The 25,003-nt window shown below is 46.3% G+C and overlaps 1 protein-coding gene across 1 annotated transcript in view; it reads left to right on the top strand.

Annotated features, from left to right (window-relative positions):
- The first annotated feature begins 356 nt into the window (after positions 1 to 356).
- Positions 357 to 25,003, top strand: part of LOC140406589 (thioredoxin-related transmembrane protein 2-like) — a 38,411-nt gene continuing 13,764 nt past the window's right edge. The window contains exons 1-4 of the mRNA XM_072494592.1: positions 357 to 476; positions 3,254 to 3,360; positions 3,582 to 3,647; positions 4,484 to 4,613. Of these exons, the coding sequence (XP_072350693.1) occupies positions 408 to 476; positions 3,254 to 3,360; positions 3,582 to 3,647; positions 4,484 to 4,613 (372 nt within the window). The 5' untranslated portion in view covers positions 357 to 407. The remainder of the gene's footprint in view (positions 477 to 3,253; positions 3,361 to 3,581; positions 3,648 to 4,483; positions 4,614 to 25,003) is intronic.

The following is a 25,003-nucleotide window of genomic DNA, read 5'->3' as shown; positions in this document are numbered from 1 at the left end:
ATTTTGGAAGGTCAAATGCAGGTAGGAAATATACAGTGAATGGTAGAACCCTCAAGAGTATTGAAAGTCAAAGAGATCTAGGAGTACAGGTCCACAGGTCACTGAAAGGGGCGACACAGGTGGAGAAGGTAGTCAAGAAGGCATACGGCATGCTTGCCTTCATTGGTCTGGACAGAGCCAGGGTTGGGGGGGGTGGAAACAACGATCAAACTCCGGGTATCTGTTATTCTATATATACCTCTCGCTATGACTAGGGGTGTCCATATAACCCTGGGCAGGATCCAGCAGGTTGATCGAAGGAGCCAGGGCGGTGAGGGTGGGCATGGACGGTGGGGGTATGATGCGCGCGGCATTTGACAATTACAATCCCTCTCCCTCCATCTCTCTTTTTCCCTACAGTCTTCCTGATGATCTGTAAACCTCCCCTGTACATGGGGCCCGAGTATATCACGTACTTCAGCGATAAAACCATTGATGTAAGTCAGCTGCACCTTCTCCAGTGTCGCCATGAGAGCGAGCGAGGGGGTGAAAGGCTTCAGGGAGGGAATTCGCTGAAGGCACGGCCGCCAAGGGGGGGGGGCAAGCGATTTTAAAGTTGGGTGGTGGCGGGATGGGGAGCTGGTCGGAATTGGGGCAGCGCAGAGGTCTTGGAGGGTTGGAGGGACTGGAGGCGAGATAGGGAGGGTTGTGGGCCCCTGGAGGAGGTCGGGGAGATAGGAATAATTGTAGGGACTGGAGGAGGTTACAGAGATAGTGAGGGTTGTAGGGACTGGAGGAGGTTACAGAGATAGGAGGGTTTTAGGGACTGGAGGAGGTTACAGAAATGGGGTGGGTTGTAGGGACTGGAGGAGGTTACAGAGATAGGGAGGGTTGTAGGGGCTGGAGGAGGTTACAGAGATAGGGTGGGTTGTAGGGGCTGGAGAGGTTACAGAGATGGGGAGAGTTGTAGGGGCTGGAGGAGGTTACAGAGATAGGGAGGGTTGTAGGGACTGGAGGAGGTTACAGAGGGAGGGTTGCAGGGGCTGGAGGAGGTTACAGAAATAGGGAGGGTTGTTGGGGCTGGAGGAGGTTACAGAGATAGGGAGGGTTGCAGGGGCTGGAGGAGGTTACAGAGATAGGGAGGGTTGTAGGGGCTGGAGGAGGTTACAGAGATAGGGAGGGTTGTAGGGGCTGGGGGAGGTTACAGAGATAGGGAGGGTTGTAGGGGCTGGAGGAGGTTACAGAGATAGGGAGGGTTGTAGGGGCTGGGGGAGGTTACAGAGATAGGGAGGGTTGTAGGGGCTGGAGGAGATTACAGAGATAGGGAGGAGTGTAGGGGGACTGGAGAAGGTTACAGAGATAGGGAGGGTTGCAGGGGCTGGAGGAGGTTACAGAGATAGGGAGGGTTGTAGGGGACTGGAGGAGGTTACAGAGATAGGGAGGGTGTAGGGGCTGGAGGAGGTTACAGATTGGGAGGGTTGGAGGGGCTGGAGGAAGTTACAGAGATAGGGAGGGTTGTAGGGCCTGGAGGAGGTTACAGAGATAGGGAGGGTTGTGAGGGCTGGAGGAGGTTACAGAGATAGGGAGGGTTGTCGGGGCTGGAGGAGGTTACAGAGATAGGGAGGAGTGTAGGGGCTGGGGGAGGTTACAGAGATAGGGAGGGTTGTAGGGGCTGGAGGAGGTTACAGAGATAGGGAGGGTTGTAGGGGCTGGAGGACGTTACAGAGATAGGGAGGGTTGTAGGGCTGGAGGAGGTTACAGAGAGAGGGAGAGTTGTAGGGGCTGGAGGAGGTCACAGAGAGAGGGATGGTTGTAGGGACTGGAGGAGGGTACAGAGATAGGGAGGGTTGTAGGGGCTGGAGGAGGTTACAGAGATAGGGAGGGTTGCAGGGGCTGGAGGAGGTTACAGAGATAGGGAGGGTGTAGGGGCTGGACGAGGTTCCAGAGATAGGGAGGGTTGTAGGGGCTGGAGGAGGTTACAGATTGGGAGGGTTGTAGGGGCTGGAGGAGGTTACAGAGATAGGGAGGGTTGCAGGGGCTGGAGGAGGTTACAGAGATAGGGAGGGTTGTAGGGGCTGGAGGAGGTTACAGAGATAGGGAGGGTTGCAGGGGCTGGAGGAGGTTACAGAGATAGGGAGGGTGTAGGGGCTGGACGAGGTTACAGAGATAGGGAGGGTTGTAGGGGCTGGAGGAGGTTACAGATTGGGAGGGTTGTAGGGGCTGGAGGAGGGTACAGAGATAGGGAGGGTTGTAGGGACTGGAGGAGGGTACAGAGATAGGGAGGGTTGTAGGGGCTGGAGGAGGTTACAGAGATAGGGAGGGTGTAGGGGCTGGACGAGGTTACAGAGATAGGGAGGGTTGTAGGGGCTGGAGGAGGTTACAGATTGGGAGGGTTGGAGGGGCTGGAGGAGGTTACAGAGAGAGGGAGAGTTGTAGGGGCTGCAGGAGGTCACAGAGAGAGGGAGGGTTGTAGGGACTGGAGGAGGGTACAGAGATAGGGAGGGTTGTAGGGGCTGGAGGAGGTTACAGAGATAGGGAGGGTTGTAGGGACTGGAGGAGGTCACAGAGAGAGGGAGGGTTGTCGGGACTGGAGGAGGGTACAGAGACAGGGAGGGTTGTAGGGACTGGAGGAGGAGAATGTGCTGGGACTGAGCCCCTGTCATCGAGCAGTGTCCAGCCCCACCCACGGAGGCTGCAATCCCAAAATCCTGGACAACCTCATCCGGCCTGTCAGCGTCTTTGAGGAGAGAGAAGGGAGCGAACCCTTCCAGTCTGGATGACTCTGTGAAAGCTGGACAGAACTGGAAATAGGGTCAGAGTTATACTGTCGCGGGGGGGGGGGGGGGGGGGGGGGGAGAGAGTGATGTGGGGGCCAGGGGTAGGTGGGGTCATGGACAGAAGGACAAAGGGGATGGGAATGGGGGTGATTAAGACGAAGAGGGGAGCTGAGAGTGGCACAGAACGAGGTTAGAATGTGTGAACGGCAGAACATCAGTGAACTGTGTCAACGGGCAACTAGGGACGGATGGCCCGGGGGGGGGGGGGGGGGGGGCGGAAACAGATCACTGGGAAATTTACTGCTGTCCAGGAGTCGCTTAAATGTCCCTAATGACTCTGACTCCACCACCTCCGCTGGCGGTGCATTCCACACAGCCACCCCTCTGATCCTGGGCCTTTCCTGTGCTGTGCGTGCGTGCGTGTGAAAGCCAGTGAGGAGGTGGGAGGGCCGCTGGCACAGGGAATGTCATAACGTCTCCCCTCTTAACGCCGACAGGAGGAGCTGCAGAAAGACCGGCGGGTCACCTGGCTGGTCGAATTCTTCGCCAACTGGTCCTCCGAGTGCCAGTCGTTCGCCCCAGTCTACGCAGATCTCTCCCTCAAGTAAGTGGGTGCCCGGGGCTCGCTCTGACAGCTGGGACGGCGGAGGGTGGGCTGGGGGTGGGGGGGTTGTTGGAGGGGCAGCGAGGGAGAGAGGCGGTGGCCAGTGAGGGAGGGGGTAGCTCAGGCGCTGAAATGCGAGTTGTTTGCCTCCATCTGAGTGAGCCAGCTGATGGTTTGCCGCCTCCGCTTTGACTCCCTCTCTCTGTCTCTTCCTCCCCCAGGTATACCTGTGCTGGGGTGAAGTTTGGAAAGGCTGACGTGGGCCGCTACTCGGAGATCTCCGAAAAGTGAGTTGCTTTGATGTAGCCCGTTAAATTCGGGGATTGAGGAGCCTCGGCAGGTCGGAACCGGGATGGGGGCAGCGGAACAGGCCATTCAGCCCATGCCGTCTCTGCCAGGGAGCAACTCACCCAGTCCCCCTCCCCTCCCCCCGCAGCCCTGCCAAGCCTTCCTCTGCAGATAGCGATCCTATTGCGTTTGGAGAGTTTCAAGTGAATACCCCAGCTATCACGCTCTCAGGCCATGCGGGAAACTGTGCTTCTCCGTATAACAGCACTGCCTCATCCCTGGAACCGTTCCCGTGAATCCTTCACGCACTCTCTGCCGACACCCCCACATCCTTCCGAATGTGCAGCGCCCAGGACTTGACACAATACTCCAGTTGGGGATGTACCAGGGTTTCATACGGGTTTATCATACCTTCCCTGCTCTTGTGCCCTGTCCCTCGTCTGCCGCTCAAGGTTATTTATATGTCTTCACCCATTTGCATCTCCTTTGACCTCCCTAGCCCCCAGGACCGTTCCCCCAATCCCTGATTTCAGGATTATGTCCCCTCCCTCGCCTTTTGCCGAATCCTCCTTCACCTCTGTGATGACCTTCTGGCTGACCTGCGGGATTCACACCCTATCCCACTTGTCCCTTCCTCAGTCTCGCGCTTTTCTCTCTGCCCCTTCCCCTGCCTCTGTTAGCCCATCTCGCTCTGCCCTGCCCCCCCCCCCTCCCAGTCTGCTCTTACCCCCTCCCCAGCCCGTGCCATCTCTCTCTCTCTCTCTCTGCGCAATGGCGCCCGATGCATTCCGGCCGTCGGCCTGTTTATGATGGATGCAATGCTCTCTCCCTGCAGGTATAAGGTCAGTACTTCCCCCCTGAGCAAGCAGCTGCCCACAGTCATCCTATTCCAGGGGGGAAAGGAGGCGATGAGGCGTCCCCTGATTGACAAGAAGGGGCGAGCAGTGTCCTGGACATTCTCCGAGGTCAGTGACTGCATTCTGTTAGCATCCATAAACCCCTCGATTAGATTCCAGTCTGTAACTTACTCCCGAGTATCTGTTATTCTAGATATAAACCACCCCGAACCCCTCGATTAGATTCCAGTCTGTAACTCACTCCCGGATATCTGTTATTCTATATGTAAACCACCCCGAACCCCTCGATTAGATTCCAGTCTGTAACTCACTCCCGAGTATCTGTTATTCTATATATAAACCACCCCGAACCCCTCGATTATATTCCAGTCTGTAACTCTCTCCCGGGTATCTGTTATTCTATATATAAACCACCCCGAACCCCTCGATTAGATTCCAGTCTGTAACTCTCTCCCGGGTATCTGTTATTCTATATATAAACCACCCCGAACCCCTCGATTAGATTCCAGTCTGTAACTGACTCCCGGGTATCTGTTATTCTATAGATAAACCACCCCGAACCCCTCGATTAGATTCCAGTCTGTAACTTACTCCCGAGTATCTGTTATTCTATATATAAACCACCCCGAACCCCTCGATTATATTCCAGTCTGTAACTCTCTCCCGGGTATCTGTTATTCTATATATAAACCACCCCGAACCCCTCGATTAGATTCCAGTCTGTAACTCTCTCCCGGGTATCTGTTATTCTATATATAAACCACCCCGAACCCCTCGATTAGATTCCAGTCTGTACCTCACTCCCGGGTATCTGTTATTCTATATATAAACCACCCTGAACACCTCGATTATATTCCAGTCTGTAACTCTCTCCCGGGTATCTGTTATTCTATATATAAACCACCCCGAACCCCTCGATTAGATTCCAGTCTGTAACTCTCTCCCGGGTATCTGTTATTCTATATATAAACCACCCCGAACCCCTCGATTAGATTCCAGTCTGTACCTCACTCCCGGGTATCTGTTATTCTATATATAAACCACCCTGAACCGCTCGATTAGATTCCAGTCTGTAACTCACTCCCGGTTATCTGTTATTCTATATATAAACCACCCTGAACCCCTCGATTAGATTCCAGTCTGTAACTCACTCCCGGGTATCTGTTATTCTATATATAAACCACCCTGAACCCCTCGATTAGATTCCAGTCTGTAACTCACTCCCGGGTATCTGTTATTCTATATATAAACCACCCTGAACCCCTCGATTAGATTCCAGTCTGTAACTCACTCCCGGGTATCTGTTATTCTATATATAAACCACTCAGAACCCCTCGATTAGATTCCAGTCTGTAACTCACTCCCGGGTATCTGTTATTCTATATATAAACCACCCTGAACCCCTCGATTAGATTCCAGTCTGTAACTCACTCCCGGGTATCTGTTATTCTATCTATAAACCATCCCGATCCCCTCGGTTAGATTCCAGTCTGTAACTCACTCCCGGGTATCTGTTATTCTGTACATAAACCACCCTGAACTTCTCGATTAGATTCCAATCTGTAACTCACTCCCGGGTATCTGTTATTCTATATATAAACCACCCCGAACCCCTCGATTAGATTCCAGTCTGTAACTCACTCCCGGGTCTCTGTTATTCTATATATAAACCAACCCGAACCCCTCGATTAGATTCCAGTCTGTAACTCACTCCCGGGTCTCTGTTATTCTATATATAAACCACCCCGAACCCCTCGATTAGATTCCAGTCTGTAACTCACTCCCGAGTATCTGTTATTCTATATATAAACCACCCTGAACCCCTCGATTATATTCCAGTCTGTAACTCTCTCCCGGGTCTCTGTTATTCTATATATAAACCACCCTGAACTCCTCGATTAGATTCCAGTCTGTAACTCTCTCCCAGGTATCTGTTATTCTATATATAAACCACCCCGAACCCCTCGATTATATTCCAGTCTGTAACTCACTCCCGGGTATTTGTTATTCTATATATAAACCACCCCGAACCCCTCGATTAGATTCCAGTTTGTAACTCACTCCCGGGTATCTGTTATTCTATAGATCAACCACCCTGAACCCCTCGATTAGAATCCAGTCTGTGACTCACTCCCGGGTATCTGTTATTCTCTCTATAAACCACCCTGAACCCTTCGATTAGATTCCAGTCTGTAACTCACTCCCGGGTATCTGTTCTATATATAAACCACCCTGAACCCCTCGATTAGATTCCAGTCTGTAACACACTCCCGGGTGTCTGTTAAACTATATATAAACCACCCCGAACCCCTCGATTAGATTCCAGTCTGTAACTCACTCCCAGGTATCTGTTATTCTATAGAGAAACCACCCCGAACCCCTCGATTAGATTCCAGTCTGTAACTCACTCCCGGGTATCTGTTCTATATATAAACCACCCTGAACCCCTCGATTAGATTCCAGTCTGTAACACACTCCCGGATGTCTGTTAAACTATATATAAACCACCCCGAACCCCTCGATTAGATTTCAGTCTGTAACTCACTCCCGGGTATCTGTTAATCTCTATATAAACCACCCCGAACCACTCGATTAGATTGCAGTCTGTAACTCACTCCCGGGTATCTGTTAATCTATATATAAACCACACCGAACCCCTCGATTAGATTCCAGTCTGTAACTCACTCCCGGGTATCTGTTATTCTATATATAAACCACCCCGAACCCCTCGATAAGATTCCAGTCTGTAACTCACTCCCGGGTATCTGTTATTCTATATATAAACCACCCTGAACCCCTCGATTAGATTCCAGTCTGTAACTCACTCCTGGGTATCTGTTATTCTACATATAAACCACCCCGAACCCCTCGATTAGATTCCAGTCTGTAACTCACTCCCGGGAACCTGTTATTATATATATAAACCACTCAGAACCCCTCGATTAGATTCCAGTCTGTAACTCACTCCTGGGTATCTGTTATTCTACATATAAACCACCCTGAACCCCTCGATTGGATTCCAGTCTGTAACTCACTCCCGGGTATCTGTTATTCTATATATAAACCACCCCGAACCCCTCGGTTAGATTCCAGTCTGTAACTCACTCCCGGGTATCTGTTATTCTGTACATAAACCACCCTGAACTTCTCGATTAGATTCCAGTCTGTAACTCACTCCCGGGTATCTGTTATTCTGTACATAAACCACCCTGAACTTCTCGATTAGATTCCAGTCTGTAACTCACTCCCGGGTCTCTGTTATTCTATATATAAACCAACCCGAACCCCTCGATTAGATTCCAGTCTGTAACTCACTCCCGGGTCTCTGTTATTCTATATATAAACCAACCCGAACCCCTCGATTAGATTCCAGTCTGTAACTCACTCCCGGGTCTCTGTTATTCTATATATAAACCACCCCGAACCCCTCGATTAGATTCCAGTCTGTAACTCACTCCCGAGTATCTGTTATTCCATATATAAACCACCCCAAACCCCTGGATTAGATTCCAGTCTGTAACTCACTCCCCGGTATCTATATTCTATATATAAACCGCCCTGAACCCCTCGATTAGATTCCAGTCTGTAACTCTCTCCCAGGTATCTGTTATTCTATATATAAACCACCCCGAACCCCTCGATTATATTCCAGTCTGTAACTCATCACCCGGGTATCTGTTATTCTATATATAAACCACCCCGAACCCCTCGATTAGATTCCAGTTTGTAACTCACTCCCGGGTATCTGTTATTCTATAGATAAACCACCCTGAACCCCTCGATTAGAATCCAGTCTGTAACTCACTCCCGGGTATCTGTTCTATATATAAACCACCCTGAACCCCTCGATTAGATTCCAGTCTGTAACACACTCCCGGGTGTCTGTTAAACTATATATAAACCACCCCGAACCCCTCGATTAGATTCCCGTCTGTAACTAACTCCCAGGTATCTGTTATTCTAGAGAGAAACCACCCCGAACCCCTCGATTAGATTCCAGTCTGTAACTCACTCCCGGGTATCTGTTATTCTATATATAAACCACCCCAAACCCCTCTATTAGATTCCAGTCTGTAACTCACTCCCGGGTATCTGTTATTCTCTATATAAACCACCCAGAACCCCTCGATTAGATTCCAGTCTGTAACTCACTCCTGGGTATCTGTTATTCTACATATAAACCACCCCGAACCCCTCGATTAGATTCCAGTCTGTAACTCACTCCCGGGTATCTGTTATTCTATATATAAACCACCCTGAACCCCTCGATTAGATTCCAGTCTGTAACTCACTCCTGGGTATCTGTTATTCTACATATAAACCACCCCAAACCCCTCGATTAGATTCCAGTCTGTAACTCACTCCCGGGTATCTGTTATTCTATATATAAACCACCCTGAACCCCTCGATTAGATTCCAGTCTGTAACTCACTCCTGGGTATCTGTTATTCTACATATAAACCACCCCGAACCCCCCGATTAGATTCCAGTCTGTAACTCACTCCCGGGAACCTGTTATTATATATATAAACCACTCAGAACCCCTCGATTAGATTCCAGTCTGTAACTCACTCCTGGGTATCTGTTATTCTACATATAAACCACCCTGAACCCCTCGATTAGATTCCAGTCTGTAACACACTCCCGGGTATCTGTTATTCTATATATAAACCACCCCGAACCCCTCGATTAGATTCCAGTCTGTAACTCACTCCCGGGTCTCTGTTATTCTATATATAAACCAACCCGAACCCCTCGATTAGATTCCAGTCTGTAACTCACTCCCGGGTCTCTGTTATTCTATATATAAACCAACCCGAACCCCTCGATTAGATTCCAGTCTGTAACTCACTCCCGAGTCTCTGTTATTCTGTATATAAACCACCCCGAACCCCTCGATTAGATTCCAGTCTGTAACTCACTCCCGGGTCTCTGTTATTCTGTATATAAACCAACCCGAACCCCTCGATTAGATTCCAGTCTGTAACTCACTCCCGGGTCTCTGTTATTCTACATATACACCACCCTGAACCCCTCGATTAGATTCCAGTCTGTAACTCACTCCCGGGTCTCTGTTATTCTATATATAAACCAACCCGAACCCCTCGATTAGATTCCAGTCTGTAACTCACTCCCGGGTCTCTGTTATTCTATATATAAACCACCCCGAACCCCTCGATTAGATTCCAGTCTGTAACTCGCTCCCGAGTATCTGTTATTCCATATATAAACCACCCCAAACCCCTGGATTAGATTCCAGTCTGTAACTCACTCCCCGGTATCTATATTCTATATATAAACCGCCCTGAACCCCTCGATTAGATTCCAGTCTGTAACTCTCTCCCAGGTATCTGTTATTCTATATATAAACCACCCCGAACCCCTCGATTATATTCCAGTCTGTAACTCACTCCCGGGTATCTGTTATTCTATATATAAACCACCCCGAACCCCTCGATTAGATTCCAGTCTGTAACTCACTCCCGGGTATCTCTTCTATATATAAACCACCCTGAACCCCTCGATTAGATTCCAGTCTGTAACACACTCCCGGGTGTCTGTTAAACTATATATAAACCACCCCGAACCCCTCTATTAGATTCCAGTCTGTAACTCACTCCCGGGTATCTGTTATTCTCTATATAAACCACCCGGAACCCCTCGATTAGATTCCAGTCTGTAACTCACTCCCGGGTATCTGTTATTCTCTATATAAACCACCCCGAACCCCTCGATTTGATTCCAGTCTGTAACTCACTCCCGGGTATCTGTTATTCTATATATAAACCAGCCTGAACCCCTCGATTAGATTCCAGTCTGTAACTCACTCCTGGGTATCTGTTATTCTACATATAAACCACCCCGAACCCCTCGATTAGATTCCAGTCTGTAACTCACTCCCGGGAACCTGTTATTATATATATAAACCACCCTGAACCCCTCGATTTGATTCCAGTCTGTAACTCACTCCCGGGTATCTGTTATTCTATATATAAACCACCCTGAACCCCTCGATTAGATTCCAGTCTGTAACTCACTCCCGGGTATCTGTTATTCTACATATAAACCACCCCGAACCCCTCGATTAGATTCCAGTCTGTAACTCACTCCCGGGTATCTGTTATTCTATATATAAACCACCCTGAACCCCTCGATTAGATTCCAGTCTGTAACTCACTCCTGGGTATCTGTTATTCTACATATAAACCACCCCAAACCCCTCGATTAGATTCCAGTCTGTAACTCACTCCCGGGTATCTGTTATTCTATATATAAACCACCCTGAACCCCTCGATTAGATTCCAGTCTGTAACTCACTCCTGGGTATCTGTTATTCTACATATAAACCACCCCGAACCACCCGATTAGATTCCAGTCTGTAACTCACTCCCGGGAACCTGTTATTATATATATAAACCACTCAGAACCCCTCGATTAGATTCCAGTCTGTAACTCACTCCTGGGTATCTGTTATTCTACATATAAACCACCCTGAACCCCTCGATTAGATTCCAGTCTGTAACACACTCCCGGGTATCTGTTATTCTATATATAAACCACCCCGAACCCCTCGATTAGATTCCAGTCTGTAACTCACTCCCGGGTCTCTGTTATTCTATATATAAACCAACCCGAACCCCTCGATTAGATTCCAGTCTGTAACTCACTCCCGGGTCTCTGTTATTCTATATATAAACCAACCCGAACCCCTCGATTAGATTCCAGTCTGTAACTCACTCCCGAGTCTCTGTTATTCTATATATAAACCAACCCGAACTCCTCGATTAGATTCCAGTCTGTAACTCACTCCCGGGTCTCTGTTATTCTATATATACACCACCCTGAACCCCTCGATTAGATTCCAGTCTGTAACTCACTCCCGGGTCTCTGTTATTCTATATATAAACCAACCCGAACCCCTCGATTAGATTCCAGTCTGTAACTCACTCCCGGGTCTCTGTTATTCTATATATAAACCACCCCGAACCCCTCGATTAGATTCCAGTCTGTAACTCGCTCCCGAGTATCTGTTATTCCATATATAAACCACCCCAAACCCCTGGATTAGATTCCAGTCTGTAACTCACTCCCCGGTATCTATATTCTATATATAAACCGCCCTGAACCCCTCGATTAGATTCCAGTCTGTAACTCTCTCCCAGGTATCTGTTATTCCATATATAAACCACCCCGAACCCCTCGATTATATTCCAGTCTGTAACTCACTCCCGGGTATCTGTTATTCTATATATAAACCACCCCGAACCCCTCGATTAGATTCCAGTCTGTAACTCACTCCCGGGTATCTGTTCTATATATAAACCACCCTGAACCCCTCGATTAGATTCCAGTCTGTAACACACTCCCGGGTGTCTGTTAAACTATATATAAACCACCCCGAACCCCTCTATTAGATTCCAGTCTGTAACTCACTCCCGGGTATCTGTTATTCTCTATATAAACCACCCCGAACCCCTCGATTAGATTCCAGTCTGTAACTCACTCCCGGGTATCTGTTATTCTCTATATAAACCACCCCGAACCCCTCGATTTGATTCCAGTCTGTAACTCACTCCCGGGTATCTGTTATTCTATATATAAACCAGCCTGATCCCCTCGATTAGATTCCAGTCTGTAACTCACTCCTGGGTATCTGTTATTCTACATATAAACCACCCCGAACCCCTCGATTAGATTCCAGTCTGTAACTCACTCCCGGGAACCTGTTATATATATAAACCACCCTGAACCCCTCGATTTGATTCCAGTCTGTAACTCACTCCCGGGTATCTGTTATTCTATATATAAACCACCCTGAACCCCTCGATTAGATTCCAGTCTGTTACTCACTCCTGGGTATCTGTTATATATATAAACCACCCTGAAACCCTCGATTAGATTCCAGTCTGTAACACACTCCCGGGTGTCTGTTAAACTATATATAAACCACCCCGAACCCCTCGATTAGATTCCCGTCTGTAACTAACTCCCAGGTATCTGTTATTCTATAGAGAAACCACCCCGAACCCTCGATTATATTCCAGTCTGTAACTCACTCCCGGGTATCTGTTCTATATATAAACCACCCTGAACCCCTCGATTAGATTCCAGTCTGTAACACACTCCCGGATGTCTGTTAAACTATATATAAACCACCCCGAACCCCTCGATTAGATTTCAGTCTGTAACTCACTCCCGGGTATCTGTTATTCTATATATAAACCACCCCAAACCCCTCAATTAGATTCCAGTCTGCAACTCACTCCCGGGTATCTGTTATTCTGTATATAAACCACCCTGAACCCTTCGACTAGTTTCCAGTCTGTAACTCACTCCTGGGTATCTGTTATTTTATATATAAACCACCCCGAACCCCGTTAGATTCCAGTCTGCAACTCACTCCCGGGTATCTGTTATTCCATATGTAACCCACCCTGAACCTCTCGATTAGATTCCAGTCTGTAACTCACTCCCGGTTATCTGTTATTCTATATATAAACTACCCTGAACCTCTCGATTACATTCCAGTCTGTAACTCACTCCTGGGTATCTGTTATTCTACATATAAACCACCCCGAACTCTTCTATTAGATTCCAGTCTGTAACTCACTCCCGAATATCTGTTATTCTATATATAAACCACCCAGAACCCCTCGATTGGATTCCAGTCTGTAACTCACTCCCGGGTGTCTGTTATTCTATATATAAACCACCCCGAGCCCCTCGATTAGATTCCAGTCTGTAACTCACTCCCGGGTGTCTGTTATTCTATATATAAACCACCCCGAACCCCTCGATTAGATTCTTGTCTTTAACTCACTCCCGCGTATCTGTTATTCTATATATAAACACCCCGAACCCCTCGATTAGATTCCAGTCTGTAACTCACTCCCGGATATCTATTATTCTATATATAAACCACCCCGAACCCCTCTATTAGATTCCAGTCTGTAACTTACTCCCGAGTATCTGTTATTCTATATATAAACCACCCTGAACACCTCGATTATATTCCAGTCTGTAACTCTCTCCCGGGTATCTGTTATTCTATATATAAAACACCCCGAACCCCTCGATTAGATTCCAGTCTGTAACTCTCTCCCGGGTATCTGTTATTCTATATATAAACCACCCCGAACCCCTCGATTAGATTCCAGTCTGTACCTCACTCCCGGGTATCTGTTATTCTATATATAAACCACCCTGAACCGCTCGATTAGATTCCAGTCTGTAACTCACTCCCGGGTATCTGTTATTCTATATATAAACCACCCTGAACCCCTCGATTAGATTCCAGTCTGTAACTCACTCCCGGGTATCTGTTATTCTATATATAAACCACCCTGAACCCCTCGATTAGATTCCAGTCTGTAACTCACTCCCGGGTATCTGTTATTCTATATATAAACCACCCTGAACCCCTCGATTAGATTCCAGTCTGTAACTCACTCCCGGGTATCTGTTATTCTATATATAAACCACCCCGAACCCCTCGATTAGATTCCAGTCTGTAACTCACTCCCGGGTATCTGTTATTCTATATATAAACCACCCTGAACCCCTCGATTAGATTCCAGTCTGTAACTCACTCCCGGGTATCTGTTATTCTATCTATAAACCATCCCGATCCCCTCGGTTAGATTCCAGTCTGTAACTCACTCCCGGGTATCTGTTATTCTGTACATAAACCACCCTGAACTTCTCGATTAGATTCCAATCTGTAACTCACTCCCGGGTATCTGTTATTCTATATATAAACCACCCCGAACCCCTCGATTAGATTCCAGTCTGTAACTCACTCCCGGGTCTCTGTTATTCTATATATAAACCAACCCGAACCCCTCGATTAGATTCCAGTCTGTAACTCTCTCCCAGGTATCTGTTATTCTATATATAAACCACCCTGAACCCCTCGATTAGAATCCAGTCTGTAACTCACTCCCGGGTATCTGTTATTCTCTCTATAAACCACCCTGAACCCTTCGATTAGATTCCAGTCTGTAACTCACTCCCGGGTATCTGTTCTATATATAAACCACCCTGAACCCCTCGATTAGATTCCAGTCTGTAACACACTCCCGGGTGTCTGTTAAACTATATATAAACCACCCCGAACCCCTCGATTAGATTCCAGTCTGTAACTCACTCCCAGGTATCTGTTATTCTATAGAGAAACCACCCCGAACCCCTCGATTAGATTCCAGTCTGTAACTCACTCCCGGGTATCTGTTCTATATATAAACCACCCTGAACCCCTCGATTAGATTCCAGTCTGTAACACACTCCCGGATGTCTGTTAAACTATATATAAACCACCCCGAACCCCTCGATTAGATTTCAGTCTGTAACTCACTCCCGGGTATCTGTTAATCTCTATATAAACCACCCCGAACCACTCGATTAGATTGCAGTCTGTAACTCACTCCCGGGTATCTGTTAATCTATATATAAACCACACCGAACCCCTCGATTAGATTCCAGTCTGTAACTCACTCCCGGGTATCTGTTATTCTATATATAAACCACCCCGAACCCCTCGATAAGATTCCAGTCTGTAACTCACTCCCGGGTATCTGTTATTCTATATATAAACCACCCTGAACCCCTCGATTAGATTCCAGTCTGTAACTCACTCCTGGGTATCTGTTATTCTACATATAAACCACCCCGAACCCCTCGATTAGATTCCAGTCTGTAACTCACTCCCGGGAACCTGTTATTATATATATAAACCACTCAGAACCCCTCGATTAGATTCCAGTCTGTAACTCACTCCTGGGTATCTGTTATTCTACATATAAACCACCCTGAACCCCTCGATTGGATTCCAGTCTGTAACTCACTCCCGGGTATCTGTTATTCTATATATAAACCACCCCGAACCCCTCGGTTAGATTCCAGTCTGTAACTCACTCCCGGGTATCTGTTATTCTGTACATAAACCACCCTGAACTTCTCGATTAGATTCCAGTCTGTAACTCACTCCCGGGTCTCTGTTATTCTATATATAAACCAACCCGAACCCCTCGATTAGATTCCAGTCTGTAACTCACTCCCGGGTCTCTGTTATTCTATATATAAACCAACCCGAACCCCTCGATTAGATTCCAGTCTGTAACTCACTCCCGGGTCTCTGTTATTCTATATATAAACCACCCCGAACCCCTCGATTAGATTCCAGTCTGTAACTCACTCCCGAGTATCTGTTATTCCATATATAAACCACCCCAAACCCCTGGATTAGATTCCAGTCTGTAACTCACTCCCCGGTATCTATATTCTATATATAAACCGCCCTGAACCCCTCGATTAGATTCCACTCTGTAACTCTCTCCCAGGTATCTGTTATTCTATATATAAACCACCCCGAACCCCTCGATTATATTCCAGTCTGTAACTCACTCCCGGGTATCTGTTATTCTATAGATAAACCACCCTGAACCCCTCGATTAGAATCCAGTCTGTAACTCACTCCCGGGTATCTGTTATTCTCTCTATAAACCACCCTGAACCCCTCGATTAGATTCCAGTCTGTAACTCACTCCCGGGTATCTGTTCTATATATAAACCACCCTGAACCCCTCGATTAGATTCCAGTCTGTAACACACTCCCGGGTGTCTGTTAAACTATATATAAACCACCCCGAACCCCTCGATTAGATTCCCGTCTGTAACTAACTCCCAGGTATCTGTTATTCTATAGAGAAACCACCCCGAACCCCTCGATTAGATTCCAGTCTGTAACTCACTCCCGGGTATCTGTTATTCTATATATAAACCACCCCAAACCCCTCTATTAGATTCCAGTCTGTAACTCACTCCCGGGTATCTGTTATTCTCTATATAAACCACCCAGAACCCCTCGATTAGATTCCAGTCTGTAACTCACTCCTGGGTATCTGTTATTCTACATATAAACCACCCCGAACCCCTCGATTAGATTCCAGTCTGTAACTCACTCCCGGGTATCTGTTATTCTATATATAAACCACCCTGAACCCCTCGATTAGATTCCAGTCTGTAACTCACTCCTGGGTATCTGTTATTCTACATATAAACCACCCCAAACCCCTCGATTAGATTCCAGTCTGTAACTCACTCCTGGGTATCTGTTATTCTACATATAAACCACCCCGAACCCCTCGATTAGATTCCAGTCTGTAACTCACTCCCGGGTCTCTGTTATTCTATATATACACCACCCTGAACCCCTCGATTAGATTCCAGTCTGTAACTCACTCCCGGGTCTCTGTTATTCTATATATAAACCAACCCGAACCCCTCGATTAGATTCCAGTCTGTAACTCACTCCCGGGTCTCTGTTATTCTATATATAAACCACCCCGAACCCCTCGATTAGATTCCAGTCTGTAACTCGCTCCCGAGTATCTGTTATTCCATATATAAACCACCCCAAACCCCTGGATTAGATTCCAGTCTGTAACTCACTCCCCGGTATCTATATTCTATATATAAACCGCCCTGAACCCCTCGATTAGATTCCAGTCTGTAACTCTCTCCCAGGTATCTGTTATTCTATATATAAACCACCCCGAACCCCTCGATTATATTCCAGTCTGTAACTCACTCCCGGGTATCTGTTATTCTATATATAAACCACCCCGAACCCCTCGATTAGATTCCAGTCTGTAACTCACTCCCGGGTATCTGTTCTATATATAAACCACCCTGAACCCCTCGATTAGATTCCAGTCTGTAACACACTCCCGGGTGTCTGTTAAACTATATATAAACCACCCCGAACCCCTCTATTAGATTCCAGTCTGTAACTCACTCCCGGGTATCTGTTATTCTCTATATAAACCACCCCGAACCCCTCGATTAGATTCCAGTCTGTAACTCACTCCCGGGTATCTGTTATTCTCTATATAAACCACCCCGAACCCCTCGATTTGATTCCAGTCTGTAACTCACTCCCGGGTATCTGTTATTCTATATATAAAACACCCCGAACCCCTCGATTAGATTCCAGTCTGTAACTCTCTCCCGGGTATCTGTTATTCTATATATAAACCACCCCGAACCCCTCGATTAGATTCCAGTCTGTACCTCACTCCCGGGTATCTGTTATTCTATATATAAACCACCCTGAACCGCTCGATTAGATTCCAGTCTGTAACTCACTCCCGGGTATCTGTTATTCTATATATAAACCACCCTGAACCCCTCGATTAGATTCCAGTCTGTAACTCACTCCCGGGTATCTGTTATTCTATATATAAACCACCCTGAACCCCTCGATTAGATTCCAGTCTGTAACTCACTCCCGGGTATCTGTTATTCTATATATAAACCACCCTGAACCCCTCGATTAGATTCCAGTCTGTAACTCACTCCCGGGTATCTGTTATTCTATATATAAACCACCCCGAACCCCTCGATTAGATTCCAGTCTGTAACTCACTCCCGGGTATCTGTTATTCTATATATAAACCACCCTGAACCCCTCGATTAGATTCCAGTCTGTAACTCACTCCCGGGTATCTGTTATTCTATCTATAAACCATCCCGATCCCCTCGGTTAGATTCCAGTCTGTAACTCACTCCCGGGTATCTGTTATTCTGTACATAAACCACCCTGAACTTCTCGATTAGATTCCAATCTGTAACTCACTCCCGGGTATCTGTTATTCTATATATAAACCACCCCGAACCCCTCGATTAGATTCCAGTCTGTAACTCACTCCCGGGTCTCTGTTATTCTATATATAAACCAACCCGAACCCCTCGATTAGATTCCAGTCTGTAACTCTCTCCCAGGTATCTGTTATTCTATATATAAACCACCCTGAACCCCTCGATTAGAATCCAGTCTGTAACTCACTCCCGGGTATCTGTTATTCTCTCTATAAACCACCCTGAACCCTTCGATTAGATTCCAGTCTGTAACTCACTCCCGGGTATCTGTTCTATATATAAACCACCCTGAACCCCTCGATTAGATTCCAGTCTGTAACACACTCCCGGGTGTCTGTTAAACTATATATAAACCACCCCGAACCCCTCGATTAGATTCCAGTCTGTAACTCACTCCCAGGTATCTGTTATTCTATAGAGAAACCACCCCGAACCCCTCGATTAGATTCCAGTCTGTAACTCACTCCCGGGTATCTGTTCTATATATAAACCACCCTGAACCCCTCGATTAGATTCCAGTCTGTAACACACTCCCGGATGTCTGTTAAACTATATATAAACCACCCCGAACCCCTCGATTAGATTTCAGTCTGTAACTCACTCCCGGGTATCTGTTAATCTCTATATAAACCACCCCGAACCACTCGATTAGATTGCAGTCTGTAACTCACTCCCGGGTATCTGTTAATCTATATATAAACCACACCGAACCCCTCGATTAGATTCCAGTCTGTAACTCACTCCCGGGTATCTGTTATTCTATATATAAACCACCCCGAACCCCTCGATAAGATTCCAGTCTGTAACTCACTCCCGGGTATCTGTTATTCTATATATAAACCACCCTGAACCCCTCGATTAGATTCCAGTCTGTAACTCACTCCTGGGTATCTGTTATTCTACATATAAACCACCCCGAACCCCTCGATTAGATTCCAGTCTGTAACTCACTCCCGGGAACCTGTTATTATATATATAAACCACTCAGAACCCCTCGATTAGATTCCAGTCTGTAACTCACTCCTGGGTATCTGTTATTCTACATATAAACCACCCTGAACCCCTCGATTGGATTCCAGTCTGTAACTCACTCCCGGGTATCTGTTATTCTATATATAAACCACCCCGAACCCCTCGGTTAGATTCCAGTCTGTAACTCACTCCCGGGTATCTGTTATTCTGTACATAAACCACCCTGAACTTCTCGATTAGATTCCAGTCTGTAACTCACTCCCGGGTCTCTGTTATTCTATATATAAACCAACCCGAACCCCTCGATTAGATTCCAGTCTGTAACTCACTCCCGGGTCTCTGTTATTCTATATATAAACCAACCCGAACCCCTCGATTAGATTCCAGTCTGTAACTCACTCCCGGGTCTCTGTTATTCTATATATAAACCACCCCGAACCCCTCGATTAGATTCCAGTCTGTAACTCACTCCCGAGTATCTGTTATTCCATATATAAACCACCCCAAACCCCTGGATTAGATTCCAGTCTGTAACTCACTCCCCGGTATCTATATTCTATATATAAACCGCCCTGAACCCCTCGATTAGATTCCAGTCTGTAACTCTCTCCCAGGTATCTGTTATTCTATATATAAACCACCCCGAACCCCTCGATTATATTCCAGTCTGTAACTCACTCCCGGGTATCTGTTATTCTATAGATAAACCACCCTGAACCCCTCGATTAGAATCCAGTCTGTAACTCACTCCCGGGTATCTGTTATTCTCTCTATAAACCACCCTGAACCCCTCGATTAGATTCCAGTCTGTAACTCACTCCCGGGTATCTGTTCTATATATAAACCACCCTGAACCCCTCGATTAGATTCCAGTCTGTAACACACTCCCGGGTGTCTGTTAAACTATATATAAACCACCCCGAACCCCTCGATTAGATTCCCGTCTGTAACTAACTCCCAGGTATCTGTTATTCTATAGAGAAACCACCCCGAACCCCTCGATTAGATTCCAGTCTGTAACTCACTCCCGGGTATCTGTTATTCTATATATAAACCACCCCAAACCCCTCTATTAGATTCCAGTCTGTAACTCACTCCCGGGTATCTGTTATTCTCTATATAAACCACCCAGAACCCCTCGATTAGATTCCAGTCTGTAACTCACTCCTGGGTATCTGTTATTCTACATATAAACCACCCCGAACCCCTCGATTAGATTCCAGTCTGTAACTCACTCCCGGGTATCTGTTATTCTATATATAAACCACCCTGAACCCCTCGATTAGATTCCAGTCTGTAACTCACTCCTGGGTATCTGTTATTCTACATATAAACCACCCCAAACCCCTCGATTAGATTCCAGTCTGTAACTCACTCCTGGGTATCTGTTATTCTACATATAAACCACCCCGAACCCCTCGATTAGATTCCAGTCTGTAACTCACTCCCGGGTCTCTGTTATTCTATATATACACCACCCTGAACCCCTCGATTAGATTCCAGTCTGTAACTCACTCCCGGGTCTCTGTTATTCTATATATAAACCAACCCGAACCCCTCGATTAGATTCCAGTCTGTAACTCACTCCCGGGTCTCTGTTATTCTATATATAAACCACCCCGAACCCCTCGATTAGATTCCAGTCTGTAACTCGCTCCCGAGTATCTGTTATTCCATATATAAACCACCCCAAACCCCTGGATTAGATTCCAGTCTGTAACTCACTCCCCGGTATCTATATTCTATATATAAACCGCCCTGAACCCCTCGATTAGATTCCAGTCTGTAACTCTCTCCCAGGTATCTGTTATTCTATATATAAACCACCCCGAACCCCTCGATTATATTCCAGTCTGTAACTCACTCCCGGGTATCTGTTATTCTATATATAAACCACCCCGAACCCCTCGATTAGATTCCAGTCTGTAACTCACTCCCGGGTATCTGTTCTATATATAAACCACCCTGAACCCCTCGATTAGATTCCAGTCTGTAACACACTCCCGGGTGTCTGTTAAACTATATATAAACCACCCCGAACCCCTCTATTAGATTCCAGTCTGTAACTCACTCCCGGGTATCTGTTATTCTCTATATAAACCACCCCGAACCCCTCGATTAGATTCCAGTCTGTAACTCACTCCCGGGTATCTGTTATTCTCTATATAAACCACCCCGAACCCCTCGATTTGATTCCAGTCTGTAACTCACTCCCGGGTATCTGTTATTCTATATATAAACCAGCCTGAACCCCTCGATTAGATTCCAGTCTGTAACTCACTCCTGGGTATCTGTTATTCTACATATAAACCACCCCGAACCCCTCGATTAGATTCCAGTCTGTAACTCACTCCCGGGAACCTGTTATTATATATATAAACCACCCTGAACCCCTCGATTTGATTCCAGTCTGTAACTCACTCCCGGGTATCTGTTATTCTATATATAAACCACCCTGAACCCCTCGATTAGATTCCAGTCTGTTACTCACTCCTGGGTATCTGTTATATATATAAACCACCCTGAAACCCTCGATTAGATTCCAGTCTGTACACACTCCCGGATGTCTGTTAAACTATATATAAACCACCCCGAACCCCTCGATTAGATTTCAGTCTGTAACTCACTCCCGGGTATCTGTTATTCTATATATAAACCACCCCAAACCCCTCAATTAGATTCCAGTCTGCAACTCACTCCCGGGTATCTGTTATTCTGTATATAAACCACCCTGAACCCTTCGACTAGTTTCCAGTCTGTAACTCACTCCTGGGTATCTGTTATTTTATATATAAACCACCCCGAACCCCGTTAGATTCCAGTCTGCAACTCACTCCCGGGTATCTGTTATTCCATATGTAACCCACCCTGAACCTCTCGATTAGATTCCAGTCTGTAACTCACTCCCGGTTATCTGTTATTCTATATATAAACTACCCTGAACCTCTCGATTACATTCCAGTCTGTAACTCACTCCTGGGTATCTGTTATTCTACATATAAACCACCCCGAACCCTTCTATTAGATTCCAGTCTGTAACTCACTCCCGAATATCTGTTATTCTATATATAAACCACCCAGAACCCCTCGATTGGATTCCAGTCTGTAACTCACTCCCGGGTGTCTGTTATTCTATATATAAACCACCCCGAGCCCCTCGATTAGATTCCAGTCTGTAACTCACTCCCGGGTGTCTGTTATTCTATATATAAACCACCCCGAACCCCTCGATTAGATTCTTGTCTTTAACTCACTCCCGCGTATCTGTTATTCTATATATAAACACCCCGAACCCCTCGATTAGATTCCAGTCTGTAACTCACTCCCGGATATCTATTATTCTATATATAAACCACCCCGAACCCCTCTATTAGATTCCAGTCTGTAACTTACTCCCGAGTATCTGTTATTCTATATATAAACCACCCTGAACACCTCGATTATATTCCAGTCTGTAACTCTCTCCCGGGTATCTGTTATTCTATATATAAAACACCCCGAACCCCTCGATTAGATTCCAGTCTGTAACTCTCTCCCGGGTATCTGTTATTCTATATATAAACCACCCCGAACCCCTCGATTAGATTCCAGTCTGTACCTCACTCCCGGGTATCTGTTATTCTATATATAAACCACCCTGAACCGCTCGATTAGATTCCAGTCTGTAACTCACTCCCGGGTATCTGTTATTCTATATATAAACCACCCTGAACCCCTCGATTAGATTCCAGTCTGTAACTCACTCCCGGGTATCTGTTATTCTATATATAAACCACCCTGAACCCCTCGATTAGATTCCAGTCTGTAACTCACTCCCGGGTATCTGTTATTCTATATATAAACCACCCTGAACCCCTCGATTAGATTCCAGTCTGTAACTCACTCCCGGGTATCTGTTATTCTATATATAAACCACCCCGAACCCCTCGATTAGATTCCAGTCTGTAACTCACTCCCGGGTATCTGTTATTCTATATATAAACCACCCTGAACCCCTCGATTAGATTCCAGTCTGTAACTCACTCCCGGGTATCTGTTATTCTATCTATAAACCATCCCGATCCCCTCGGTTAGATTCCAGTCTGTAACTCACTCCCGGGTATCTGTTATTCTGTACATAAACCACCCTGAACTTCTCGATTAGATTCCAATCTGTAACTCACTCCCGGGTATCTGTTATTCTATATATAAACCACCCCGAACCCCTCGATTAGATTCCAGTCTGTAACTCACTCCCGGGTCTCTGTTATTCTATATATAAACCAACCCGAACCCCTCGATTAGATTCCAGTCTGTAACTCACTCCCGGGTCTCTGTTATTCTATATATAAACCACCCCGAACCCCTCGATTAGATTCCAGTCTGTAACTCACTCCCGAGTATCTGTTATTCTATATATAAACCACCCTGAACCCCTCGATTATATTCCAGTCTGTAACTCTCTCCCGGGTCTCTGTTATTCTATATATAAACCACCCTGAACTCCTCGATTAGATTCCAGTCTGTAACTCTCTCCCAGGTATCTGTTATTCTATATATAAACCACCCTGAACCCCTCGATTAGAATCCAGTCTGTAACTCACTCCCGGGTATCTGTTATTCTCTCTATAAACCACCCTGAACCCTTCGATTAGATTCCAGTCTGTAACTCACTCCCGGGTATCTGTTCTATATATAAACCACCCTGAACCCCTCGATTAGATTCCAGTCTGTAACACACTCCCGGGTGTCTGTTAAACTATATATAAACCACCCCGAACCCCTCGATTAGATTCCAGTCTGTAACTCACTCCCAGGTATCTGTTATTCTATAGAGAAACCACCCCGAACCCCTCGATTAGATTCCAGTCTGTAACTCACTCCCGGGTATCTGTTCTATATATAAACCACCCTGAACCCCTCGATTAGATTCTAGTCTGTAACACACTCCCGGATGTCTGTTAAACTATATATAAACCACCCCGAACCCCTCGATTAGATTTCAGTCTGTAACTCACTCCCGGGTATCTGTTAATCTCTATATAAACCACCCCGAACCACTCGATTAGATTGCAGTCTGTAACTCACTCCCGGGTATCTGTTAATCTATATATAAACCACACCGAACCCCTCGATTAGATTCCAGTCTGTAACTCACTCCCGGGTATCTGTTATTCTATATATAAACCACCCCGAACCCCTCGATAAGATTCCAGTCTGTAACTCACTCCCGGGTATCTGTTATTCTATATATAAACCACCCTGAACCCCTCGATTAGATTCCAGTCTGTAACTCACTCCTGGGTATCTGTTATTCTACATATAAACCACCCCGAACCCCTCGATTAGATTCCAGTCTGTAACTCACTCCCGGGAACCTGTTATTATATATATAAACCACTCAGAACCCCTCGATTAGATTCCAGTCTGTAACTCACTCCTGGGTATCTGTTATTCTACATATAAACCACCCTGAACCCCTCGATTGGATTCCAGTCTGTAACTCACTCCCGGGTATCTGTTATTCTATATATAAACCACCCCGAACCCCTCGGTTAGATTCCAGTCTGTAACTCACTCCCGGGTATCTGTTATTCTGTACATAAACCACCCTGAACTTCTCGATTAGATTCCAGTCTGTAACTCACTCCCGGGTATCTGTTATTCTGTACATAAACCACCCTGAACTTCTCGATTAGATTCCAGTCTGTAACTCACTCCCGGGTCTCTGTTATTCTATATATAAACCAACCCGAACCCCTCGATTAGATTCCAGTCTGTAACTCACTCCCGGGTCTCTGTTATTCTATATATAAACCAACCCGAACCCCTCGATTAGATTCCAGTCTGTAACTCACTCCCGGGTCTCTGTTATTCTATATATAAAC

Source organism: Scyliorhinus torazame, unplaced genomic scaffold (genome assembly GCF_047496885.1).
Source record: "Scyliorhinus torazame isolate Kashiwa2021f unplaced genomic scaffold, sScyTor2.1 scaffold_687, whole genome shotgun sequence".
Classification (NCBI taxonomy): Eukaryota; Metazoa; Chordata; class Chondrichthyes; order Carcharhiniformes; family Scyliorhinidae; genus Scyliorhinus; species Scyliorhinus torazame.
The sequence above is the reverse complement of the archived record's forward strand: the minus strand, read 5'-3'. Positions and strand labels throughout refer to the sequence as shown.